This window comes from Panthera pardus, unplaced genomic scaffold, assembly GCF_024362965.1.
Source record: "Panthera pardus isolate Hobbes unplaced genomic scaffold, ASM2436296v1 HiC_scaffold_13, whole genome shotgun sequence".
Taxonomy (NCBI): Eukaryota; Metazoa; Chordata; class Mammalia; order Carnivora; family Felidae; genus Panthera; species Panthera pardus.
The window spans coordinates 49476284-49488299 of NW_026526688.1; the positions used below are offsets into that span (position 1 = coordinate 49476284).

Here is a 12016-nt window from a genome sequence, read left to right on the forward strand (position 1 = left end):
GGCTTCTCTCCCACTCAACTGAAATGGCTCAGAAGAGGTAATTGCTGGAAAATCTAATGTCCTACTGCAGCCAGAGTGAGCATTTTACAATGGAAATCAGACCTTATCCTTTCACTGCTTTGAAACACTTTGCTGACTTCCTATTGCCTCCAGAGACCCAAATTCCTATGGATGCTACAGTAGACTTTTCATGGTTTGACTTTAGCTTCAATATAATTAAGAGTGTGGGCTGTGGAGTCAGTTAATCCTGACTCCAATTGCCATAGATTGAATATGTGTACCCCCCTACCTCTCATTGGAGCCTAGTCTCCAACATGATGAGAACTGGAAGTAAAGCCTTTGGGAGGTGATCAGGTCATGAGCGTGAGGTCCTCATGAATGGGATCAGTGTTTTTATGGAAGAGACCCCAGAGAGCTCCCTCTCCTCTTCCATCATGTGAGGACAGTAAGAAGACAGCCATCTATGAACCAGGAAGAGGGTCCTCACCAGACATGGAATCTGCCAGTGCCTTGATCTTGGACTTCTAGTCTCTGGAACTGTGAGAAATAAATGTGTTTGTAAGCCACCCAGGCTGTATTGTTACAGCAGCCCCAGTGAACAAAGACATCAATCTCTCCTGACTGTGATCCTGGGCAGGTTACCAGGTCTCTGAGCCTTGGTTTCCTCATATATCACTTGGCTGTAATAATGGGACTCATCTTACTGGTTGATGTAAGGATCAGATGAGCTTATCCTTGTCCAATTCTTATAACAGTGCCTGACCTATCAGAGCTCAAAAAACAAACATTCATTACCTCCCACCACTTTCTTTCCTCAACCTGAGCTCTGTGCTATGTCCCTTGACTTGGAAAACCTTTCTCTGCCCTTTCTAACAGGCACACTACTGTCTGTCCTTCAGTATTTCACTCCAGTGTCTACCCCTGCAGGAGGCCTTCCTTCCTCCCCAAGGCAGACTTAGGGCTCCTTCTTCTCCCCTCTAAAGACACTTTGCATCCAATTCCGTTAGAGCGTAAATCAAATGATACGGTAGGATTGGCTTACCTGTCTGTGTCTTCAGGGAAATTGAAGCCCCTTGAGGGCAGGAGTCATGACCTTTTATTTCTGTATGCGCCAGCAGCACCATGAAACCTGTCACCTTTGGATGAATGAGATCATAGTTTCTTTTGTCTTAAACTCACGTCTTTAAGCAAGCCTTCACCTAGTACTTAAGGATTTGGTGAACAAGAATGTGTTCATTCGTGCAACAAGCAAAGGTGCCTTCCATGTGCAAGACGCAGTGCTGGTATTGGGAATGTTAAGATGAATCCAAGGCAGACAGCATTCGCACTCAGGGAGATTACGGTCCAGAGGGACTTAGGTGCACACAGCTGTAGCATAGTGTGAACGGAGGGGCTGAAAGGGACCAAGGAAGCCAGGCCAAAGGGCTGGAAAAGAGACAGAGAGAAGGCAGGCTTCTAGACTCAGGGGGCCACAGTCACTCTGCTTATTATTTGACACCAGGAATTAATAGCAGATAAACTTGGGAACAAGGTAGGAATGAAACTCTGTGTCCTGGAGACTGAAAATAGAAAATGTGGAGGGGCGCCTGGGGGGCTCCGTGGGTTAAGTGTCTGACTTCGACTCAAGTCATGATCTCAAGGTTTGTGAGTTTGAGCCCCGCTTTGGGCTCTGTGGTGACAGCTCAGAGCCTGAAGCCTGCTTTGGATTCTGTGTCTCCCTCTCTCTCTGCCCCTCCCCCCTCTCAAAAATTAATAAACATTAAAACAATTTTTTTAAAAAGAAAATAGAGAATGTGGAGGAACTAGGGTACCATGGGCAGGCCCCAGGCTGGGAACAGACAAATGGAAGGGATGCAACCATAGTCATCCTAAGATTAAACACTGATGGAATGCTCTGTATGTAACAGGCACTGTTAGAAGGACTTAACGTGGAATAACTCAGGTAGCCCTTGCAATAAACCTAAGTCAGGGACTATTATCTCAGTGCACAGGGGAGGGAAAGCTGAGGCTAAGAATTGGTTCAGGATTTCTCAGCACGCAGCAGAGCTGGAGTCCGAACCTAGCATGCCTGGCTCCGGAGCCTGTGGTCCCGCCACCATGCAATGCCCTCCCCACAGTGGAGAAGACAAGACTGGTAAGGATGTTAAGTTTGGAAGAGGGCACCTGAAGCCAATGAGGCTCGATACGGTCTGTACCAACTGCATGGTCCAAACCCTGAATGTCCTTCCTACCCGATCACCTCTAGGTAAGTAAGCTTTGCATGTGGACCGACGTTGTGCTGGTCTACAGTGGGGAGGGCAGGGAGAGAGAAGGGGACAGACTAACCACAGTGATGATGAAATGACAGAGGGCCGGGCCATGTCTCCTGCCTCCTTGCACCCCTCCCTGCACATAGCCAGTGCATAGCACCTGCAGGGGGCCCGCAGAGCATCTTTCTTGTTGAAAAATGAGGATAGAAAAATGAATGACTGAATGACCTAGGGAATGAAGGCCAGGAACCACCTGAGCAAGGTCTTTGGGTAGGGAGGAATGGGTGATGTGATGAGGGATAGCCATGCCATGATTCATCACCTCTCCACTCAGGGCCTCTCCTGAAGCTCCCTTCCCACTTATGACCCAGCTTTTACCGCAGACCTCCCCCCGGCACCCCCACTCCAGAGTGTGCCGGGCCGGTGGTCAGGTCAGTGCTATTCCCTCAAAGCCATCCTCACTGCCCTTATGGTGAGGGCAATGCCACATGAAACATGGTGTGGTTTAGGGGCTGGGGGCTTGAGTGACGGAAGGGAGCAGAGGCTCCTTTTGTGCCCCCCCCACCCCATGTAGGAAGGAGCTGTTGGGGCATCTGGGCTTCTCTTGCTCTTCCCTCCACAAGACACCAGCTTCCACCAGGGACAATGAATGGATAGATTCACATATGGCCTGGAACGAGGACCCAGAACATTTCTTACAGATTCCACTAATCCAGAACCAGGCCTCAGGGTCCAGAACATTTTTTTACAGATTCCCCTATTTGGGGGATACAACTAAAAGACTTTGTTTGATTTCCTTGAAAATCTAGGCTTCATAAGGGAGCCCACTAACTAAAACTCTGCTTCCTTTAGCAGAAGGTAAGCACCAGCCTTAAAATCCTCACCCGGCCAAGCGTTCCTGAGAAGTGATGTGGGTGTTTGTTAGGAGACCTGGGGTGGGGGGCGCTGACAGCAGCTGCTCCTGACGCCCTCGTCCTTTGCTCTCCTTCTTCCTCACTTCCCGAGGATTTACAAGGGACTCCCCAAAGGACGGGGAGGTGAAATGTGTATCAAGGGTGTACTGTGCACAAGGTGCTTTATGTGGCCTGTGGCACCTGATTTTCCCACAGATCTTGTGAGGTAACATTATTCCCATTTTGCAGATGGGGACACTGAAGATTAGAAAGTTGAGGCCCCAGAGAAAGAGATGGCCCACTCAAAATAAGACACTTCAGAGCATTTCATAAAGGAATACATGCCAAGTGTGGCCAGGGTGTGAAATGCCCCCAAAGGCTGGAGTGGTGTCCCCTGGATGTGACCACACTGGGCCCCCAGGGTCAAGGAGGGGAACAGTTGCTGGAATCTGGCGGGAGAAAACCCGCGTGGAGAGGGTAGCTTATAAGGGTCTGTGACATTTGGTGGAAGGACACAGGCAGTCCAGGGTGGACCCTGAAGACAGGACCTGGGGGAATAAATACTCCAACCTCCCTGTCTTCGGTCCTCCCACCTCCTGCCGGGCTCATCCCCAGTGGCCAACGCCGCGAGCCAGAGTGCAGGGTGAGCAGCGGCCGCCAAGAATAGGGGTGGCAAACACCAGACGCCCTTGCAGGGAGCCCAGACCAGCCAAACTGCAATCGTCCAGGCTCTTGTCACCTTCCCAGGCTGTTCCCCATCTTGCAGAGGGATATTCCACTGAGCCATAGAGACCCAGCATCCAGCCTGGCTGCCTGGTGACCACGGATTTACGGAGCACTTGGCTCTGTGTTCTTGTTCAACAGGCACAGAACGCTGAGAACACCGCAGCCCCGTGCCGGTTAATATCTCTGCTCTCCTCTTGCCCCGGTGCCTGATTCTCCAACCTGTAGAGGGTGAGCCTCCCATGAGGTCCCAGCCAGACCCTCCCAGGAAATCCGCCCCTGCCTTTGGGCTGCTGCCCGGCAGCCCTGAGCTGTGCCAAGATGAACCAGGGAGATCTGATTGATGAGAAGGTAGATGAGGGGGTTCCCCGAGGAGAATAATTTAATTTTACGGGTTAGGAATTTTACGGGGATGGGGCAGGGAGGGGGGGGGCTTGGGCCCTAAACTCAGCAAGCGGCCTGGCTGCAGGCGTCCAGGCGCAGCCCGGAGCATGTGTAACTCATTACCTCTGCGAGCCTCCCATTTGCGGCCGCAGGATGACGCTGGAGCGTGGTGGAGTGTCTGAGGCCGTGGGGTGAGCACGACTACAGTATTTTTCTGACACTAACACCTCTCTCTGGCCCTCAGGAAGGGCCGTGGAGGAGCCAGGCCCACACCCAGCCCTCCGCCTCCTCCGCCTCCTCCGCCTCCTGGCGCCAGACGGGAGAGGCCTACAGCTACACGGGCGAGAGAAGCAAGGCAGCACCGGGGAAGGTGAGAGGGGAGAGGAGGGAGGGGAGGGGGGAGAGGGGGAAGCAGGTCCAGCTGCCCCCCCCCCCCCCGTTTGGTGTTCAGAGGGAGGTGGAAGTGGTCATCGAGGTCACAGGAGGCTGGGCTGGAGGACACTGAAGGTCGCATTCTGTGATTAGCCCTTTCATGTAATTCTAGCAACACAACTAGAAGCGATGCTATTCCCCCTGGTGGCACAGAGGGGAGGCCGGCCCACCCTTGGGGCCTTCCCTACAACAGGGGGGCTCCCAACGAGGTGCTGACAGCTCAGACCCAAGGGAGGAGGCAGGGTCCTGAGACATGGCCTGAGGAGAGGTGCAGAGAAGGGAGAGGTCCCAAAGACCGACACAGAGCAGGGTGTGAGGGTGTGAGCCTTGAAGGATGTATGGGTGCACCACGTAGGAGCTGGGCCAGATGGGCCCTTATGAAGGGGACAGGGGAGCCTAGGGCAGGTAACAGCCCCCTCCCCACCCTCCTCACTTGCTACGTGGAAAGAAGGGCAGGGATAAAGGCAGGGTGGAGGGAAAGAGAAGACAAGTTAGGAGAGGAGAGGAGGGGGGGGGGGTGGTTTCAGTGCATCAGCCCTGAAATAACCAGTTTACACCCTAATGTCTTTAAAGTCCCACCCACATTAAAGTCTGAGTCACACCTTAATATCTGGGCTGCATTTTTGCAACTTTGCTTCCCCAGATCCCAGTAACCCCAGGGCCAAGAGGAGCCACCGCCTCTCCTCCCCATCTTTCCTTCAAGGGGGAAACCCTGGAAGGGATTTGGAGTGCCTGCAAGGCCTACCAGACATTACTGTTTAAATCTACTCTAGGCCCCTGCGCGGCTCAGGCCTCGCTCCCTTTCCCCATCTCTGTCCACCCTCTGCCTTCCCAGCAACCTCCCTCTCCCCCACCGCCCTTCCTCTCCCTCTCTGGTTACACTCTCCAGAGATGAGGATCAAAGAGCAAAATCCTGGAGAAACAGATCAAATCTGGCTTGAATTTCCCCAAGTCAGAGCTCACTGGTTTCGTCTTAGAAATGAAAGGGAAGGGGGAAAAAGTCAAACCAGAAATCCACAAGCTCAGGTGGCTCATTTCATCTGAACACTCCAGTCTCTCTGGGTCCCTCATGCCCCCACCGCCCTGTGCCTGGAGGGCTGGTCATTGAAGAGTGGGGAAGACCCAGACAACGTGGAAATCAGGCTTCAAATGCATTTGTTTTGCCTCTTTGAGCTTTCAAGGACCCCAATGTCCAATCATTCATTCGTTCATTCATTCATTCCTGCAATAAATAGTGAGAACCTACTGTGTGCCAGGCTTGAGAGACTTCAGTGAACAAAACAGAGGTACCTGCCCTTGTCCAGCCTATAGTCTTCGCACAAGGAACAGACAGTAAATGATAAGCATAGTACATAAGAATGATATAGTGTGTTACGGGAAAAAGGAAATAGCGAAGCAGGGAAAGGGGCTGAAGGTGCAGGGGGGCAGGAAGCCTAATGGGGAAAGTGATATTTGAGCAAATGCTAGAAGGAGGTGGGAGAACAAGCTTCTCAGCAGCAGCGGCCCCAGGTGACCCTGTGCTCCCAGGGTCAAGGTGAAGGTCGGCAGCCTCCTTGGCCATGGTCAGCACCTGGGTTATCACTCGCACTGAGGCGGGATGCTTTGTAGACTTTGCTCAAGGTAGCACTCAGATTTTCAAAGGACCACACCCTGAATGCAATGACCAGGTCTGTTTCTACACACAGAATTTTAGAACTGGACAGAACCTCTCCTGTCTGCCCCCATTTGGCAGATGAAGACACTGAGGCCCAGAAAAGGATGTGACCCAGTCAGGCGGCCTCAACCCCACATCTTTCAACCTCTGTCCACACCTCATGGGGTGCCAGGCCTCAGGTGACCCCTGAGGACTCTTGGAGCAGAGCTCAAAAGCTGTCCTCTGGTCACATCTCCTCACAGCTGGGGGGCCTGGAAAGCACAGTGGCTGAGATTACTGTTATTTTCAGCCCTTCTGGTCCAAATGATCTTTTTAAGTCTGGGGTTCAGAAAAAGGGAGAACAAGATGGGGGAGGAGGGTGCGATGGCCTGGTGATACTTCTCACCCCAGGCCTCTCCCTGCCCTTTCCTTCCCTTATCGGCCCCCTAGGCCAGCTCTACTGGTCTTCCAGGCTCCCCCACAGCGCTGTACTCCAGTTCTTTCTTGCCAAGCCAGTCCTCTTTCCCAAGGGGCTGGTAGGGAGAGGACAGGATCAACAACATGAAAGCCAGCCTGACCTTTGCTGATGGGGAAGTGCTGAGCACTGGCCAGTGATCTGGCTCTCCCAGGTGGCAGTAACCTAACAGAAACGCTGGCCTGGCTTGGTGTGACCCAGCTGGTGATGCCTTTTCCCACCCTACTCTGACAAAACTGTGTTCAGTCTTTAAAGCCTTTCCAGAAAGGCTTCTCCTGACTTCAGTACATTCGTGCCTGCTTGTCCACAGACCTCCATGGATGCCTGAAACCATGGGTAGTAACGAACCCTACATGTCCTACCTTTTTTTCCTATACATACATACCAGGCTAAAATTTAATTTATACATTAGGCACAGTAAGAGATTAACAAGAATAAGTAATAATAGACATACAGAAAAACCTTGCTTTGGAAGCATAATTTGTTCCAGAAACATGCTTGTAATCCAAAGCACTTGTATATCAAAGTGAATTTCAAGAACCATTGGCTCAGTGTGATCATGTGACATTCGGCATCACGTACTACTCGTATCGCAAGACACAGTTTGTTTATCGAGTTAAAATGTACTAGACACGCGTGCTCATCTTGCATATGTGCAGAATAAGTTACTCACCATCCAAGGTTTTACTGTATTTAGATAAATAACAATGCATTCTAATATGAGTTATGTGAATGTGGTCTCTTTCTCTCTCAAAACATCTTACTGTCCTGTCCTCACCCTCCTTCATGTGATGTGAGGTGATACAATGGCTCTGTGATGAGATGAAGCAAGAAGAATGACCCAGGCAGTGCAATGTGGTGTTAGGCTACGACTGACTTTCTGATAATAGGTCAGAAGGAGGATCATCTGTTTCCAGACCACAGCCTGCTGCAGGTAACAAACCATGGAATGCAAAACCACGGATAAGAGGGGACTACCGAACTCACATGTATTCTTGCCTGCTTTATGTTACGTGTAATTGTCCCAAGCCGATCCCTTCCACTGAGATCACAGCGCTCTGAGGGCAAGGATGGTTTAATTTCTCTTTGGAGCACCCTTGGCACCCAACCCGTAGGTTGACACATCACAGGTCTTCGAAATATGTTCGTTGACTGGAATTTAAAGGAAGAGCTACAATGGTGAGCAAGTTAGTACGGCAGGGTGAGGGAGGTTAGTGGTCAGGAGCCCACATCTTGGCTCTTCTCCCTGGGGAGACTGTCCCCAATCCCTGCCTCTCTGAGTTGCCCAATTTCCCTCCTGGCATTCAGCACCTTGTGGGAGGAAAGACACGGTTAGAGTATGAGGGGGAGGCATTTCCCTTTTTGAGTAATTTTGAGACAAAGGCAGCTAAGCAGAGTAGAGAGAAAACACAGCGCCTGAGAAAAGCCTTGAATAAAGGGCTGCATGGTAGTGAATTTCTGTCAGCTTGACTGGTCATGGGTGCCAGGTGGAACATCATTTCTGGGTGTTTCTAGATGAGATCAGCATTTGAATTGGTGGACTCAGTAAAGCAGATTGCCCTCCCCAGGAGGAGGGGGCCTCATCTAGTCAGTTGAGGGCCTGAATAGAGCAAAAGGCAGGGGAATTTGCTTTTTGCTTCCTGCCTGCCTGCACAGTTAGGACATAGCATCTCATCTTCTCCAGCCCTCAAAGACCATTGGCTCCTCTGGTTCTTGGGCCTTCTGACTCAGACTGACTTATACCACCCACTTTCCTGGGTCTCTAGCCTGAAGACGTAGATGGTGGGACTCCTCAGCCTCCAGAATCATGTAAGCCAATTCCTCACAATAAATCTCTTTACATATGTATATATCCCACTGGTTCCTTTTCTCTGCAGAACTCAGTTTCTGCCTGTCTCTGCTTAATTGGCCATCAGTCGTTATGAGACTCTTCGGTAAACTTCATTCTACTCATCTTTGATGTGGGGACAATGCTCTCCTCGCCTATGCTCACTGCAAACCGGAGTATATTCACTCATGTAGCAAGCATTTATTAAGCACCCACTAAGTGTCAAGCTCTGGTCTGGACACACAGGATTCAGTCTGTTGACAAGGTGCTCTGGGCTCCTTTGGAGGAAGCATCAGTTGAATTCCCAGTTTTAGCAAATAACCAGTTCCCAAAGGTGCAGAGCCCTCTGGGTCACTGGGATAGAGAACTCCTTCCTGTGGCATGGGCTGGGGTCTCAGACCCAGGGGAAGGATAAGCACCTTGAAGAGGTATGTTCTCTCCTCGCAAATGCTTCGGGAAATGGATTGGAGGCTCCTCACCTGAGAGGGTCTGGGCTCATTGGTTCAGATGCCTTTGCCTGATCCCAGCCTCATTCACTCAGAGGAGAGGAAGGCAGAGAGGCAGAAAGGCCTGTCCTGGGAGTCAGGAGACTCGGTTTTGGAACAACTCTATGCCTGATGAGCTGTAGGATCCTTAATACCTTCTCAGCCTCCACTAGCTCATCTGTGAGATGGATATGCATCTTGCAGGCCACGCAGATTTGTTGAGATGCATGAATAAGACATTTCAAAATGTGAAGTTCACATAGGAAGTACTCGACAGGAGGTCACCACTGCCCTGGGGAAATACCAAAGTTGGGTGGGGAGGCAGGGCAGGGCTTGCACCGCAAGACCGAGCCAGGGGCACTCACCGTCCTCACACAGGTTCAACTTGGACAGGCTCCTGCCGTCAAAGGGCTCCTCAAAGATGGAGCCGGTGTCACGGTCGCTCACAGTGTGCAGGTACATGGCTTTGTTCTCCATCCTGACCTGCAGCAGCAGCAGCAGGAAAGACAGCAAGGGGAGAGGAGAGGGAGAAAGGAGGCAGGGGAGAGAGAGAATAAACTATAGGTGGATCCAGAAACAAACGCACAGAACGAGGCGCCCATGCCCATGGCCCGAGCCTGAACACTGAGAGCCTCTCCTTGATGGATGCCATCTACCAGGTTCTCAGGATCCTGAGTCCCCTCCCAACTTCCTCAGCACTTGGGAAGGCCAAGGCCCTTTGGACCTTTCTGATCACGGGATCTGTCCCTTTCAGTAGCTCCTGGTTGGGGCCAGAGCCTGAGCCAGAGGGACACTGAGGGCTGTGCTTTGTGGGGCCTGGAGGCGCCGACCCTCCTGAGGCCAATGGAGTGGTTTCCGAGACTCTGGATCTTTAGGCTCCTGCTCTGTGTTGGAAATGTGCTAACTGGGCAGGCATGTTCCAAAGGGGCTGAGAGCAGTGAGGCCATGGCAAGGATTCACCTCCCACCCGAGCCGGAGGGGTAGGAGGCCTCAGTGGAGTCCCCCAAACACTAAGACCTGGGCAGCCTTAGACCAGGGAGGGCCTGGTGTCTGCATGGCCTGCTGGGGCTTTGGGTCTCCTCCATGGTGTTTCAGGAATGTACCCATGTACTTGGGAAAATGATATACTATTTGAAGGAAACCAGCGCCATTTACATAAGTGTGTACAAGACAATCCCATTTTGTAATATATACACATATCCCCGAGTACGTGACCGGAAAGATTATATTTGGAGATGTTCCGGGTTGCTCCGGGTAAGACATATAATCAGAAGACTCTGGTGGGGATCGTGGGGATGTTGTGCTTATTTTTGTTTGCTGGATATTCTGGGTTTTCTACAATGTGTTTGCATTCTTTGTGTAATAGGAAGAATCTACTTTTTGAGCCAGACCACTTCTTGGTATTCTTTCTCTGATATAGATGCTCAGTGATTTTACAAATTACTTTCTACTTTCAACTCCCTTCCAGCCATCGGTGTAGCTTGACCTTTGGCCCTGATGCTTTTTGACTATCTGGATATTGAACGCCCCCCAAAATCCACTTTTAAAGAGCAAATTCTTTGGAAGATAAAAGACCCGGGGAGGATGGAGGGGTCCCAGGCCCGGCATGGAGCAAACTCAACCCTGAGGCCCAGATAGCCAGGGGTTTACCACCTGGGAGGAGATGATGGGGGCCTGGCAGGTGGGCGGGGGGGGGGGAGTGGGGGGGCGGGTGGTGCTGGGAACAGTGACTGCTGACTGAAGGGAGCAGCCAATCAGTTCCTCTCCCGAGGCACAGTGGGAAAAGAGGCATTAGCATGTCTCAGTAAATAGGGATAATGAAAGAGGAGCCTAGCTGAACCGCTCTGGCAGGCAGAGAAAAACATAACCCCCTTATTTTCATGGCTTGACCTATGTCTCCAGAGACCTCTGACTTCAGGGCTGAGAAGAGGTCAGAACTGACCAGGTTCCATACAACTGTCCTTCTGATGGCCTGGAAGGATGGACAGGGGCTTCCATTCTTATTTCTTCTAGTAATGAGATACCACATGCCCTGCACACAGGCATGCCCTGCACACACATGCATGCAAGCACGCATAGTCAGGGTGTTCACGGTCTCTGTGGGCCTTTCTTCCAGCCTGCGGGAGAGGGGAGCCCACAGCTCTGCCAGGATCTCTTCTCCCTGCCCCGGGGAGCCCCTAAACCGCTCCCACCCAGCTTCTCTGTGCTGCAGTCATGTCCGGTTTGCTAGCTCCCAACACCCATGCTCCATCCAAGTCCTCCACCCACCATGGACCTCTAGGTGGGGCCCCCGAGCAATGCCACCGCTGCTAAGCTGCAGGGGACCCTCCCTTGTTTCATAAGTGCTAAGTGCAGCACCCCTCCTACTGGCCTCGATCCTGGGGAGCTGCAAAGCAGGAGGCCAGTGTCTCTTCTGCAAGCGATAATCCTCTCTCTGCCAAAGGCAACAGGCGCTGCTGCCCAGAGATCACACAGAGCTTGATGGGGCACTGCCATGCTGGCAGTGGGGGTATGGAGATGAGCTTGGGCCAGGTTAGCCCTGTCTTCATTTCCACCTTCCCCTCTGCCGATCAGCTCCTGGACCAGAGCTGGAATGCATGGCTTGTTATCTGGAATGTGTCTATAGGGCGGCCCCTCCTCTCTCCCCTCCACAGCCCTGGGCTGGTGGAGCAGAAGCCCTGGGGAGCCTGTTGAGAAGAGGGGCTGGGGCAGAGCAGAGGCCAGATGTGAGTGAGATGAGATTAGAAACGCTCAGCCAGCTTTGCTAATGTTTGTTACTTGGGAATGAAACCTAAGAATGTTCTGTCTGCCCCAGGTTTTATTTTGAGCTATTTTTCTTTCTTGGGAAAAGGGGGCAGGAATTTGCACCCTTTGGTCATTTGATCTCAGAGCCTTGGGGGCCAAGTTTGTGCTC

General features: G+C 51.8%; 1 protein-coding gene and 1 long non-coding RNA gene across 3 annotated transcripts in view; one reads left to right on the top strand and one right to left on the bottom strand.

Moving 5' to 3' along the window:
- SCARA5 (scavenger receptor class A member 5) overlaps positions 1 to 12016 on the bottom strand; it is a 126460-nt gene that overhangs the window by 112141 nt on the left and 2303 nt on the right. For both annotated transcript variants that reach the window (XM_019440874.2, XM_019440873.2), the window contains exon 2: positions 9468 to 9585. In XM_019440874.2, the coding sequence (XP_019296419.1) occupies positions 9468 to 9579 (112 nt within the window). In that variant the 5' untranslated portion in view covers positions 9580 to 9585. The remainder of the gene's footprint in view (positions 1 to 9467; positions 9586 to 12016) is intronic.
- The window catches only part of LOC109262353 (uncharacterized), a 60782-nt gene continuing 53152 nt past the window's right edge, over positions 4387 to 12016 (top strand). The window contains exons 1-2 of the long non-coding RNA XR_002077718.2: positions 4387 to 4619; positions 7588 to 7723. This is a non-coding gene — a long non-coding RNA (uncharacterized LOC109262353). The remainder of the gene's footprint in view (positions 4620 to 7587; positions 7724 to 12016) is intronic.